Here is a 14,261-nt window from a genome sequence, read left to right as displayed (position 1 = left end):
CATATTTGTAAGTGGTCACAAGAAAGTCTTGTGATCACTCAGGGTCCGGCTACAAAGAAATCTCAGTTCCCCTGCATGTCAATATATACATTAATAGAAGGCAGTGTGCTGCGCAAAATTATTAGCACAGTGTTTCTGGCATATATTTGTCAAGTCAAAGGTGATCTGTTTTCCATAAACTTGAGCCTACGACCTTATCTTTGATAAATATATTCATGTTTATTGTTAAAAAAAAAACTTCTCATTCTGTTTCTCTTGATTTATCATGAGCCCACACAGACAGTAGGAAACTCTTACAAGCAGATAATGATGCGACATTGCAGGAGATTTCAAAGGCACTCTTACAGCGAACATGCTTCATCTTATTCGTTCTTTCTTTCTTTCTTTCTTTCTTTCTTTCTTTCTTTCTTTCTTTCTTTCTTTCTTTCTTTAACCGGGATTAAATTAACCCAATGAGATTAAGAGCTCTCTACAAGGGTGACCTGTCCAAGATGTCCGCGGCACATTGTCGTGTTTACAAAACCTGACAAATGCCAACAGTTAAAATGATTGAATGCAGATTTATTATAGACAATTTAAAGTGATCAAAGTGTAGATCGTGTAGGCAATTTTACATATAACATATTCTTAAATGTAATGTTGTTTCTATAGCTACTAGGACCGATATAAAATGAGAAGTGTAAATGTTCCTACACTTTCAATTTCTATTCAGTATCGCTACGCCGAACCCCATGTAACATGGATTTACCTCTTCCTCCTTCCTCTTTCTTTTCATCACGACTATCTTGGTGGAATCTTGTTCGAAGAAGGTGTCTCCTGTCCCCCAGATTTCTACTGCTCTGCCTCCTTGTTCAAACTGTTGCTGCCCATCCCGTGCTTTCAAATCCACAACTGTCGGGCTTTTGAATGCACTGACTTGGAACTTATAAATCTTTATTGAGCGCTCAGTAATAATAATAAAAAAAACAAGGTGGTGACATGTTCACACTTTTACTCTCAACATTTTGTCTTGGCGCTTCCTTTCTCTTACATATTCCTTGACAGCGTTCCCTCTGTGGAGTCATTGTTCCCTTATGTCCATGTAAATATACATAAGGGATAATCATCCCCACTATTTGTGCACACAGAAGGTTACGTTTGGTGTTTTCTTCTCCTTTTATTTAAATTCGTGTTGCTACATACAAGTGCAAACTCTCAAAACAAAGTCTCAAGTTGAGTGTTTAGTGGAGCAGTGTGTCACCGTGAAAGTGAAAGCAGATCTAATCATAACGGGAGACAGAGTTCAGAGGTGATATGAGTTGTGCTCTTTCACTGCACCAGTGTGTGAGCTGTTATGAAGGATACTGCAGATCTCCCCATATCACAGTCTGCTGCTTCCGCTCGCCGTATGCAGCTCGAGGGAAAACCAGGCCACATGAGTTGAGGGAGTTTAGCTGGTCTCATGACATACAATAACCTGAAGCATCTTAATCCTGCAGATTTATTTCCAGTGTGCCACAATAGCTTAAGGCCCTTTATGTAAATGAATAACTCTTAACGACTGAGGGCAGTTACATTTACTTATATAGCGGTTATATAATATATAACCTGCCGCTTTTGCACGACTGCTCAGATTGTGCATTCATTTCTCTGTCTTGCTTCTTTGGTTGGAGTAAAACTGTCACATTGACACGGAGATGCAATGACTTCTTCTTTTTCAACGGATAACAACTATATCAGGAAGAAGGCATTGTGTCTCAGTTATATTGTTCTCTTTAACATCCGCTTCTTCAGTGCAGCGAGAGAACTGAAGATATCGACCATTGTACTTCATCATATAGGTTACATTTCAGGTTGCATTTCTAGTTTTCTATTCCTATTTCCTCTTGGTGGTAAATACAGTGATGGGTGGCAACTTTATACAGCGATTGTCATCATTTCAAACAAGGACTCGGGGCACTGCCACTTAAAGCAGAACAAACAGAAAGATTCTATACAATCATAAATACAGTAACAATAAGTGTAAGTGACAAAGTTAAAAGATTAAAGTAATCTTTCACTATTTGATTTTCTTAAATTATATAAGTGATTATTAGTCTGTATTTTTAATGATTATGTTTGTTTGTCAGGTTTTTCCAAAAGTTAAATCAAATATAGAATATTGACATTTAGAAGAAAAATGGTCTCATGATTTCAGCTGAATAAAATGGCCTGTGTAACACTCTATGGGTCTATAAAATCCTGTTCAACTTATAATAAAGGCTCATTTGTGGGACTTAAACAGCATCATTAACAGACTTGGGCAAACAAACAAATAACTTTTAACCCAAGATGACTTTTCTTTAAAAAAAATAAAAAAATAAAAATCTTAATGGCAGAGCTGAAGATGACTTATATGACATAACAGCTCAACAGAGGAGCTTATGAATTCCTTTATTCAAATAATCTGAAATTTTCCACGCATGGCTGGTGTAAGTACCTTGTGATCAGAACTGAACTGATGGAAAATCTCTTCACTCAGTGATGAGAAAGTGAATGGGTTCAAGTGGAAAATGTTCTTATTTCTTCTGCGAAATTCTATCAGGTGTAAATATGGAATAGAAAAAGGCCCTGTTTAATGGTGATATGGTTCGTGCCCTCACTTAATATCAGTGGATGGATGGATTCCTGGTCGTGTTTAGAGGAGCGACTGAATTTTCTTCCTGCGCGTGCACGAGACTCTCTCCAGGTGCTTTATTTTGAACCCATTCTCTTCGTTCGTAACATCTCCAAGTGCTTCCGAGAATATCACTAAGTGCTCCTCAGAAGACTCTTAACTCTTCCGTTCAACAGTAGGAACTTTAAGTTGCCTCGCAATACACAAGTTTTGCTTTGGCTCTATCTAGTGGAAATTGTGGTAAACTACAGGTACCAGGTAAACCTGACGGACAAATACCAACATGTTATTCTAATTAATTAATTATTTAGTATATGTAATCCTTGTTCACTCATTTTGCACCAGGGATTAAGTTGGATATGATTTTCTACATAAGTACACGTTGTCTCTGTTCTCTAAGTTGAAATTCTTTACTGTCACTGTTATTGCTCAACTCTGCAAATGACCCTGTAGCTGTTTTGTATATTTATTTAAACAGTGTAAATATAAACACAGACATTCTGCACTCATCAAGGCACAATGTTGCAATATTACATGTTCCTGAAAACACCGTAGCATAAAATGTTTTTTTTGTTGTGAAAGAATTTCCCTCTGGAATTAATCAGACATTCTATTCTATTCTATTCTATTCTATTCTATTCTATTCTATTCTATTCTATTCTATTCTATTCTATTCTATTCTATTCTATCAATATGTAAATAGACACACGATGGTTGTTACACTGAGCCACCACTAGGTGGCAGCGTGAGCAAAGATCTGCACATAAATAATCCGTCCAAAGACAGACGTCTTTGTCATCGTTGTTATTAAATACATTCGTTCTTGTTTTAACAGCAGTGCAGCACTTTGACACTTGGAAATGGGTATTAAATAACGTGTACAAACATATTCAAACAATGCCCTAGTGTGGTGGCTGATGCAGTGACAATAGGTTTTTATTTGCAGCAGAGTGGAGTTCAGGAACTGCTGATAAGATCCTATCAGGTCTGAATCTTTGCTTCTCTTCAGTGAGGAAATAAAATCGAAGAAGAAGAAAAAAAAGAAGAAGAAGTGTAACAGTGAAGGCCTGATCTGACGCATGTGATAATGAGGACCTTTGGTATGTGAAGGCGGTCAGCAGGTACACCTCCGGCTGTATTGTCATGTCGCATCGTGGTGTTTTACATCCCAGGGGGCCAATAACACCAGTGTGAATTATTTATGTCGCCTCTCTCATCTACATGGCGTTTCTGTCTGTGCCGGTTCACTGGTCCTATTTTTGAACCTGCCAGAGAGTGTAGGGTCAGGGGTCAGGGTTAGGGGAGTCCGGCATGTCATGGAGGTCGTGGGGAAAAGGAGGACGCCCCCCCCCCACCCCCTTTGTGTCGGACATGAGGACAATTCCACAGACGTATCCTGGAAAAAACAACCAAATTCCTGCACTGCTTTGTGCTGGATTGTCTGTGGGTGTTACAGACTACATGAGGGCTCTGCTGAGGTGGATCTCAGTCCCACTGCGCCCTCTTTTACCACCCTCACACATATGCTACTTCAACAATGAACAACAATGGTGGCCACTAGAAGTTAAGCTGTGAAATGACTCGGGGCTATCTATTGTTAGTGGTGTTAAGAATTGTTTACCCCCCCCCCCCCCCCCCCCCCCCCCCGCCCCCCCCCTCCCATCCCACAATACCCCCCCTGCTGAAGAAAATTTGAATGCAGCAGCTCATCTGAATTTTATTGGGCCATTACTTTTTTTTCTTCTTCTTCTTCTTCTTAACTTTTCTTCTCTTTGGCACAGATGAAATATTCCCAACATAGCACACTGAGGGCTGGTCCACTGTGTAATTATGGGATGTGAGGTTAGAGATGCAAAGGCCGTGCTCCTCAGTCTGTGCTTAAAAATGTCCAAAGCTACATGAAGGAGCATGAAAAGGAGTGGATAGGTTTCATTTTGACTGCAGAAAAGGAACATTTCCACTACTACACGCTAGCATCACTTCCTTTTATTCAGCCGTGACATTTCTGTCTACGTTTTTTTTGGTCTTCTTTTTTTCACAAAGAAGGAAACAGTTTTGGGAAAGTTCCAAAGTCAATATCTTGTCATAATATATAAGTACTCTTGTGACCATCTGGGTATTATTTTTTATTATTAAAATTTTTTGGGGGGGTGTTTGGGTGTTTTCTTTATTCCTTTTTTTAATGTAAATCAAACTCATGTGTGAACACTGATTTGTTTTGATATATATCTGCTAAAATGGCGAGACGCTGTAGTTAAATATGATGCTGCCACTGCTTTCAAATAAAAACATGTTGTTTGGTGGTACTGTACTTTTTTTTTTTTCCAAACAGGTTTTAGGAATAATTTGTAGAGTGACGCTTCCCTATTTCCTCTTTAACAAAATGTTTCCCGTTACTTTTGTTGTAAATGAAAACAGTTAAAACAGATGTGGAGCTGCCGTCTGTCTGTCTTACTGATACACTCACACTTCCTGTGATGCATTTAAAGCCTTAAGAAACATTTTAGCTCACCTTTAAAAGAGTTATTTGCATGTTAATAAATTGTAAGTGGTTTTACGTCAAGTTCTGTTGCACTGATAAAAACTGCACTGTCCTTTGGGAGCACATGCAGTTGAAACAACTTAATTGAGCAACTAAAAGAGATCAAAAATAATGTGTCTAACGTCATTTAATTTACTGCTAACTGACATCAGCTAAACGTAATGAGGCAGCCAGTGATTGGTGATCCACAGCTCAGCTAATGTATCACAGAAACACAATCGCAGAGCTGGTGTGCGGATTGAAACAAACAAGAAAGCAAAGAAAACACAATTTAAAAATGAGCTCTGTGGTGAAATACCATGCATAAACAACTGGTCTCTGTTATAACACCTCAGCAGTGGCACCTTATTTAGCTTTTGTGCCGTTTCCTGTTTGGGGTTGTGACACTCTTCTTTTGTCAAAATCCTCCTGTTCTGCATGTCCCCCCTCACCTGCATGGACGTCCATCCTGCAGCATCTTGTTCCCACCACAGCTCCCATCGCTCCTCTTCATGACCGAACCAGCTTACTTTTCCACCAAACTATACAGAGAGCAGGATTCTCTCTACAGTCTCTATATAACATCTGGTAATATTCCCAACGAGGTTGAGTTCAACGTAACTTAATATCTAATATTTCTGAGTGAGGTCACCCACTGCTCTATGAAAAGGAAAGCGTACATACCGGTAATCAATTCTACAAGAGGTTCTATGCATTTGAAAAAGGTATTAAACTGTATGAATGACGTGATATTTACTCTCAACCAAGTTCACCCATAATTCTGGTTAGATGCTAAACTGCATTTCGTTGCACTTGCAATGACAATAAAGTTGAATCTAATCTAATCTAATTTGAATGTTTGCGTCGACGAACAGTAGGGAGAGCAAAAAACTTGCAAAAAACGTGCCTGCAACTTCCTCCAGCTCTTCCGCCACCAGACAAAAGCAGATTTAACATCTCCAATATTCTCTCCTAGACCAGGGCTGTCAAACACATTTTAGTTCAGAGGCCCCGTAAAAACCCAATTTCATCTTGACCGGTAAAATAGTGCCATAATGACCCTTAAATTCAAACTTTAAAGAGTTTCTTTGTCACGGTGCAGAGCGAACATGATGAAAATGTTTGCATTTACACAAAACCAAACAGTTACAGGTCAGAATGACTACAATCTCAACGTAAAGCCGACTTTAACAAAACCCTTCAGGTGCAAAACACAGTGAAACAAAAAAAAAAAACTTCTCCCGTGCCTGTTTTTAACAAACTCACGGCTCTGAAGCTAATGCTAGTTCTCTCACAATAAACTAATTATCTGTCGTGGCAGCATCACTGATATCTCAGCGCAGGTCAGTGGCGTGTTGGTCACGAGGGAAACTTTATGAGGAACGAAGACGGAGCCAGTGAACTCACGGCTTTGATTTACAGCTCAGCTGAGTCTGTGCTGATCGAACCGTCTGTCCTCACATCATCACGCTGTGGTTCACAATATTGCAATAGACTAATTGTGCCCTTAATGCACTCCAGCCACATGGGGGGGGGGGGGCATGTGCTTGACCTGAGGCCGGCTGCTGATGGCAGATGTTTGTCACTAACCACAGTCTAGAACTTGGCCTGAAAAATCAAATCAGCGATTGCATTCGTTTCGGCTGCTTAAGAAGGACATGACTCTGACCCAAGCTGATCCATGCTTTCAACCGGAGGTCTATGATTTTGACCCCGTGTCTTGTCACCAGACGTCGGTGACCTTTAACCTCTACGAGTGGTGCGGTGGGCATCGCGCAGTCTTACAAAGTTGTATCTGATGATCACATGGGTCAGTTTGATTAAATCCCGTGCGTTGACGTGATGAAATCTTTTCTCAGGAGTTGTCTGATTGAGTTAATACTGTTGACTTTAAAACAAGAGCAAAGGGGCTCCTGCTTTTTTTTTTGTTTGAAGGCATTACCATGTTTGATGCTAATGAACTCTGCCCTCCCTGGAGACAGGATTGCATGCAAAATGTTTTAACCGGCCATTGATTACCCCGTTGTGCTGTTTGTGTTCTTAAAAGTAACTCACTCTAAACCACCCCAACAGCCCGATACACAATGTCTTATCTCTATCAACACAAAACACTGACTAACAACTGTATGTCTGTGATCGTCACCCAGATACTCACTATGGAAATGTGGCCTTCTTCCTATTGAACATGGTCCTTTGTAACACAGATGAGTGTCGCTATTGTGAACTTGTAAATGTGTAGTTTGTTTCAATGTATTTGAAAGTCCCTGAATTTACATGAAAGATGCAGTTTCACCAAGGTGTTTGGAATTAGAGCTTTGTGCAGCCCCTCCCCAAAATAACAAAAGGTACGAAAACCAAAACTTGAGCCTCAGTATAACATACTTTGGTTTTCTTCTATTTCGCTCTCTGGTTGCTTTAAAAATAAAAATTTTTAAAACTGAAACTGGTCAGTCATGCTCAATATATTTTATGAATTGTTTATGGCCACTTAAATGATAATAACGACATATAGTATATTTGTCACTGCTTCATTGAAAAACAACATTTTCTAAAGTCTGATATTATACCTGATTATATGCAAGAAATAACACCAATATCATAGTTTTCAAATACTTTAAAAAAAATCACTGTTAAAATGGTGTTTGTGTGTAAAACAATGCAGATCAAGATATTATGAAATTCTCATAAGTATGTGCGAGGAGAAGACATCATGTTGAGAATCACACAATAGTGATAATCACATCAAGATAACAAGAAGAGTGACCAAAAACGTCAAAATGATCTTTGTACGTGGAAATGTTGTTGCATAAACTTTATGAAATAACGTTAAATGCGGTGAGTTGAGAAATTTGAGAAAACAGTTGTTTAATTACTTAAAACATTAAGATTTACCATCAAATACTGTAAGTGTCACAATCATGTTCATTCATTGTATATTAAAAAAAAAGAATTAATGATAAAATGCAAACAAACACAGACAGTTATAAAATCAAAAAGAACAATGATTCTACATAAACCTAAATAAATTAAAGAACGTTAATAAACCCACAGTTGTGAATAATTGAATTGCATATGATAGATAGATGGATAGATGGATAGATAGATAGATAGATAGATAGATAGATAGATAGATAGATAGATAGATAGATAGATAGATAGATAGATAGATAGATAGATACTTTATTTATCCTGAGGGATATTCAGGTATTCAGCAGCCTCAATGCAACAGCAAAAAGAATATACAAACAAAACACTTCTCTAAATGTATACAGACTGCGTAATACTAATATATATATAATTGAATACAGTATTTACACATTTCAAGGCACAGCTCAGGCGCAATCACTCAAATGATCGCGGCTGATCATAAAAAATGTGTCACTATGACGTTTCATTGTGTATTTTGTGGTGACACTTGTGTCTTAAAGTATGTTTTCAAATTAAATTAAATTAAATTAAATTAAATTAAATTAAATTAAATTAAATTAAATTAAATTAAATTAAATTAAATTAAATTAAATTAAATTAAATTAAATTAAATTAAATTAAATTAAATTAAATTAAATTAAATTAAATTTAATTAAATTTAATTAAATTTAATTAAATTTAATTAAATTTAATTAAATTAAATAAAATATGTGAACGATTGAATGCAAATTCAAAAAAATTACAGAATTGTGATCATCCTTTCTTTGATGACTTGCAGCATTGATGACAGGATACGGTGGATGATGGAGGCGCTCTGCCCGGGCGGGGCCGTGCGCCTCCCCTCCTCCCCTCCCGGCTGTGATGCAAATGAAGGGGCTTACCCGGATCTACCGCTGCAGATATTTCCGAGGCTCCTCCCTACACTTTTTTTATCGTCTTATAACAGGATCTCTCACTGGCGCGAAAAACGCACTGTGTGGCTTTCTGTTCCTCTCCGTGGGGCGGACCGTGTGCCTTGCTGCGTGCGCCCCGGCGTCTTTGCTCCTTCTTTTTTTTTTTTTTTCCCCGGTTCCTTCTTCCCACCCCGTACCAAACTAAACTGCAACAAAAGTACCAGGACTGCGTTTTGTTCTCCAGACACGGACAGTTTCCCCTGAACACACCGGAGGACTGTTGGCTCTTTTTCTGGATGTACATGGGATTTTAAACGCCCTGAAGATTCACGTGGAGGAGGAGGAGGAGGAAGGGGGGAAGAAACTGCCCACAACCGGTGAGTGGCTTTAATGCGTCTGTGCGTAAAAGTTAAGTTTTAAATGGACGGTGTGGAGGTTTGAAAGACACTCGGTGGCCACGGCCGCGGACTTCACGTGTGTGAAACAAAGCGCCGCCTGCAATTTAAGGAAATACAGCGTGGCGCTTTTACTTTTACGCAGTGCTTTGATTCACAGTTTACGCCTTTTAAATAGAAGTAGATTATCCGATAACCGCGTGTGTGTGTGGTTGTGTGTACGTGTGTGGATAGCTTGAGTCTATTCCTGCAATGAGAGCATCCGCAAGATGAAATCAATTATTAATAGAGTCCCATTTGGAGATAGTCTGCTGTTAGGAGGATGTAGTAGTGTCCCATTAGATGGATACTTGTGACCATGTTCTCTGCTTTGGAGCGACTTTATAAAGATCGTTGTTTAATCATTGTGATGTTTCCTCCCCCCGGGTTGTACAGGACGTTCCTCGGGAGTCATTTCTGGGAATAATCTCTTGGGTGGATTTTTAATTTTTTAAATTTTTTTTAAACATCTGCGAACATGGAGTTCGACTGTTACCAGCATTATTTCTACGATTATTACGACACCGAGGAGGATTTCTACAAGTCAACCGCACCAAGCGAGGACATATGGAAAAAGTTCGAGCTGCTGCCCACCCCTCCCATGTCTCCCACCCGGACCCCCTCGCCGGCAGACCGCCTCAGCTGGCTGACCAAAGTGCTGGGTCAGGAGGAGGAGTGCGAGGCGCCGATCCTCCCGGAGACGCAGCAGCTGCTGGGGAACCTCAGCTCGCACATCATCCAGGACTGCATGTGGAGCTGCTCGTCCGCCAGCAAGCAGCTGGAGAAGGTCAGCGGGAGAGGGGCGTCCGCCGCTCCCCCGGCGGCGCAGACCGTCGCTCCCCCGGCGGCTCAGATCGCCGTCAGACCCGGCAAGGCGCAGTGCGTCTCGCCCGGCGCGCTGCTCGCCACCGCCGCCGCGGCGGCCACGGACTGCGTCGACCCCGCCGCCGTGCTCACCTACCCGGCGGCCGGCTGCAGGAAGTCGGCGTCGTCTGGCTCGGAGTCTCGCTCCGATTCCTCCGGTAAGGAAACTTGTCATGCCCCACCCCGCCCTACCCCACCCTGCCCTGCCTTGCTCCTTGCCCCTGCCCGCCCCGGGATTATACAGCCCGCTAACAATGCGTAATTTACAGAGCCGGGCTGCTGTTGCATAACTGTGGTCTGCGTTGCAGAGGGGTTATCAAGTGCAGCGCAGTCAGTCACCTCAAGCCCGGCTTTTTTCTTTTTCTTTCTCTTCCTTACTCTTGCGTTGACGATGCGCCGCATGCTTCTCCCTAATACCCACTCATGGCTTTTTTTTTTTTTTTTTTTAAATAGCGCCCCTATCACTTTTACTTGTATCCCCCTCTCTTTCTCTGTCTCCTGCATCAGAGTGCGGTAGAGGGGCGGGGTGACCCAGTCAGGATGATTTATTGCTACTGCTATTACAAGCAGTGACAAACCGTGAGAGTTACTCTTTCACATTTCCCAAACTGGGGGGGGGATTGCCCCTCCCCCCACATCCATTTAAGTTGTAGATGGATGTGACAAACTCCTCAGTTCCTTAACTCAGATGACCACTGCTGTTAACACCACATTTTTTTTTTTTTTTGCTTGCTTGGTTATAAAATGCTCTTCCTTGTAGCCGGTTCAGTGACATTTTCACCCATCCTGCAGGAATGTGGGGCTTGTTGAGCTGTGTGTGTGTGTGTACTGATGAGTTATTCTCCCCCTGTGACGACAGATGACGAAGAGGAGATTGACGTCGTCACGGTGGAGAACAAGCAGAACCGGGTCCGACTGGTGAATGTCCGCAAGCCCGTCACCATCAGGGTCCGCGCAGACCCCTGCCCCAAGCGCTTCCACATGTCGGTGCACCGGCAGCAGCACAACTATGCCGCCCGATGTCCGGACAGCGACCCGGAACCTGAGGAAGATGAGGAGGAGGAGGAAGAAGAAGAGGATGAGGATGAGGAGGAGGAATACGGGGAGCCTCCAAGCAAGCGCATTTGCACATCGACTTATAAGACGAGCTCCTCGGAGCCCACGTCCCCCTCGGAGACCCCCCAGAACTCTGACTCGGAGGACGTCGACCGCCGGCGGAACCACAACTTCCTGGAGAGGAAGAGGAGGAACGACCTCCGGTCTCGCTTCCTCGCCCTGCGCGACCAGATCCCCGGCCTGGAGTCGGCCAAGACGCCCAAGGTGGCCATCCTGACGCAGGCGACGGAGTACCTGGTGGAGCTGCACAGCCGGGAGAAGCGGCAGCTCCAGGAGAAGAAGCGCCTCCGATCCCGGCAGCAGCAGCTTCTCCGCAAGCTGTCCGAGCTCAAACGCTCCTGAGACGAACCCCCCCAAACACCCCCCCCCCTACACGCAAAAACAGCCTGATACAAATTTTAAGAACTTTTACCCTCACTTTGCCTGTCACTTTCAAAGAGATGTTCTTTTTTTTTTTTATTTCTTAGAGAACAACATGCCTCATGTATAAAGTTTTTGCAGATTGCGTTTGTACGGCTGTGGGCTTCCTGTGAATTTCCTCTGCAGGCCTGAGAACCTGTCGGGACGCCTTGGATCCGAGTGCTGTCTCATGGTTTCTTTTGCACAGTGTTTTAGTCATGAGCAGGTGGTTAAAGAATTATGGTATTACCGAGCCGCTTCCTGGGATTGTGCTCGGTGATGATAGTTTACAAGGATGCTTGTAGCCTTCAGGATGTGTGCGGAATTCACTTGTGGTGTTCTTCATTTCATCACTGCACATATGCTATGTGTGTGTATGCCTTTCTGTGTACATACGAGTGAAGATTGTTTTTTTTTTTTTTTTTTTTTTGAGTGTGTGAGTATGAGTGTGTGTGTGGCTGTGTTGTTTGATGTACAATAATTTGTGTAAATAATAGCTTATCGCTCCTGGTGAAGGAGGCCAAACCAAGAATTGTTGTCGAGCTTCGCTCCTCCGCATGACGTGCCGAGAGGCACAGAGACGATTTATTTTGATAGATAAACAGGAAAAAAAAAATTTTGAAAATAAGTTGCACTGCTGTACTTTATACGTCACACACGTCACTTTTCAATTTCGACGCTTCTCCTGATTTTGGTTGATTTGTTTTTTGTTTTTTAAATTTTGTTTGATTTTGTTTTTTTTTTATAAGCATGCTAATATACAGCATCATTAAATTTTTATACCTTATTTGCATAAATGCTTGTGGTGGTCTGTTTTTATTCCAATAGTGCACTAATTCCTGATAAAACACAAGTGGGGCCGGTCTGGTCTCTACAAATATAGTCATAGAATTGCAGCCAATAACTATTGTGAACAAGTTGCATTTTTTTTTAATATATATATATACCTTTCAAGACACATTATTTCTGTTGCAGGTCATGTGTTTGTCATCGCTGACCTGTATTGTAACTACAGTACAGCCTTGATTGATTTTCTTCAGGTGCAACAACAAAACCATCACATGCATCAAACTGATAGTCCTGATTCAGATGCGCCGCCTCCCCTCTAAAATCAGCTGTAGAGGAGGAAACGATGGCTTAAAAAAAAACTACCCAACCCGCACAATCCTCAACCTCCGTCTGAGTTACTTTGCGGTATCTTTTCACACCGGTGCGCCAGCTGCCGGTCCACACGAGGTTAGACCGAGCTCGTCCTTGAGACTCGTCCTTGAGGAGAGTCTGTGTGATACCGTGAGTGGATCCTCCCCTCTGCAGTGGCTGCTACACGCCGGGCACCTGATGTGCTCTGAATTAGGTCACAGTCGCGCACTCTAAATACAATTGGTATCTTTAGAACAGTCCTGTGGGTTTGGAGATGGGGGGGAGATACGGGGGGGGGGGGTTGTGTGGACTTGCTACTTGGATCCAGTGAAGCTATTTGCACATGTATGCGGTCGGATGGTCACGCTATTGGCTGGACAATCGCCTCTAAATTGCCGGCTTCTTTTGTCACGCTTTATTACTGAATCAGTTATTTAGCAGTCCGTGTAATTGGTGGACGTCGCATGACGTACATCAGACGGGGGCACGTGTGGTTAATGATGGACCCGAACCAGCCCACCAGCAGTCGGTGAGACATTAGTGAAGCAAATGAAGAGTAAAGTAGGAGATGCACGCAATACAATTGCTTTAACTTTCATTTGAATATGGCAGCTTTATGATTAATTTATGCTTATTGGGAGTACTTGTTCATGGATTACAATTTGTATCAATGTAATCAGGCAAGGAAATGCAACGACTTGACTGATATGGAATCACAACAGTCGATTATCAAAACTATTTAACATGCAAGTGTAGATAGAGACATATTGAGTAGAATTTAGTTGAAGTTATTGCTTGGCCCTTTCATGTAGCCTCCTGCTCTACATATCGCTGCTACACTTTTACATTTAATACTAAAACAAAAACTTTTTTCCTGCAAGCAAACAAATTTGGTGACTTTGAGATTGTTTTCCAGAAGCTTAAAGTCCAGGACAATCACAGGAAACATGATTAACAGTGTGTGTGGGTGTTATGTGTATGATTTGCTTCATACTTCTTCTAATGACATACAAACTTTGATGTAGAAAAAGTACTTCTTGCGTTTAGCAAGTGTGTCTGTTTGATACTGTTTTTTAATGCAAGTATGAAAAAAAATGCATCAATATATTTATGGATATTTTCTGTAAATACATTTTGAAATTGCAGGACAGTTTAGATATGAATCATAAAAAAAAGAAGTGTGATTTTAGATTTGAACGTATCATCCAACAATACGTTATACCGGGGATTTTCAGTTATTTGAGAGAATGTGCCTTCAGGGGATAAATCAAAGTAGCTATTTTGAATTTATAGAACACTTTAAGCTGAAATACCTCTATTAGGCTCTTAGT

General features: G+C 41.5%; 1 protein-coding gene across 1 annotated transcript; it reads left to right on the top strand.

Annotated features, from left to right (window-relative positions):
- Window positions 1-9,333: 9,333 nt before the first annotated feature.
- Window positions 9,334-12,563, top strand: LOC308142160 (protein L-Myc-1b-like). Its single transcript, XM_080512488.1, has 3 exons — window positions 9,334-9,354; window positions 9,808-10,433; window positions 11,135-12,563. The coding sequence occupies exons 2-3, from the start codon at window positions 9,890-9,892 to the stop codon at window positions 11,731-11,733; spliced, it is 1,143 nt and encodes a 380-aa protein (XP_080368614.1). The 5' UTR covers window positions 9,334-9,354; window positions 9,808-9,889; the 3' UTR covers window positions 11,734-12,563.
- The last annotated feature ends 1,698 nt before the right edge of the window (window positions 12,564-14,261 follow it).

Source organism: Blennius ocellaris (assembly GCF_963422515.1).
Source record: "Blennius ocellaris genome assembly, chromosome: 17".
In the NCBI taxonomy this organism is placed as follows: domain Eukaryota; kingdom Metazoa; phylum Chordata; class Actinopteri; order Blenniiformes; family Blenniidae; genus Blennius; species Blennius ocellaris.
This window is presented reverse-complemented; position numbering and strand designations above follow the sequence as displayed.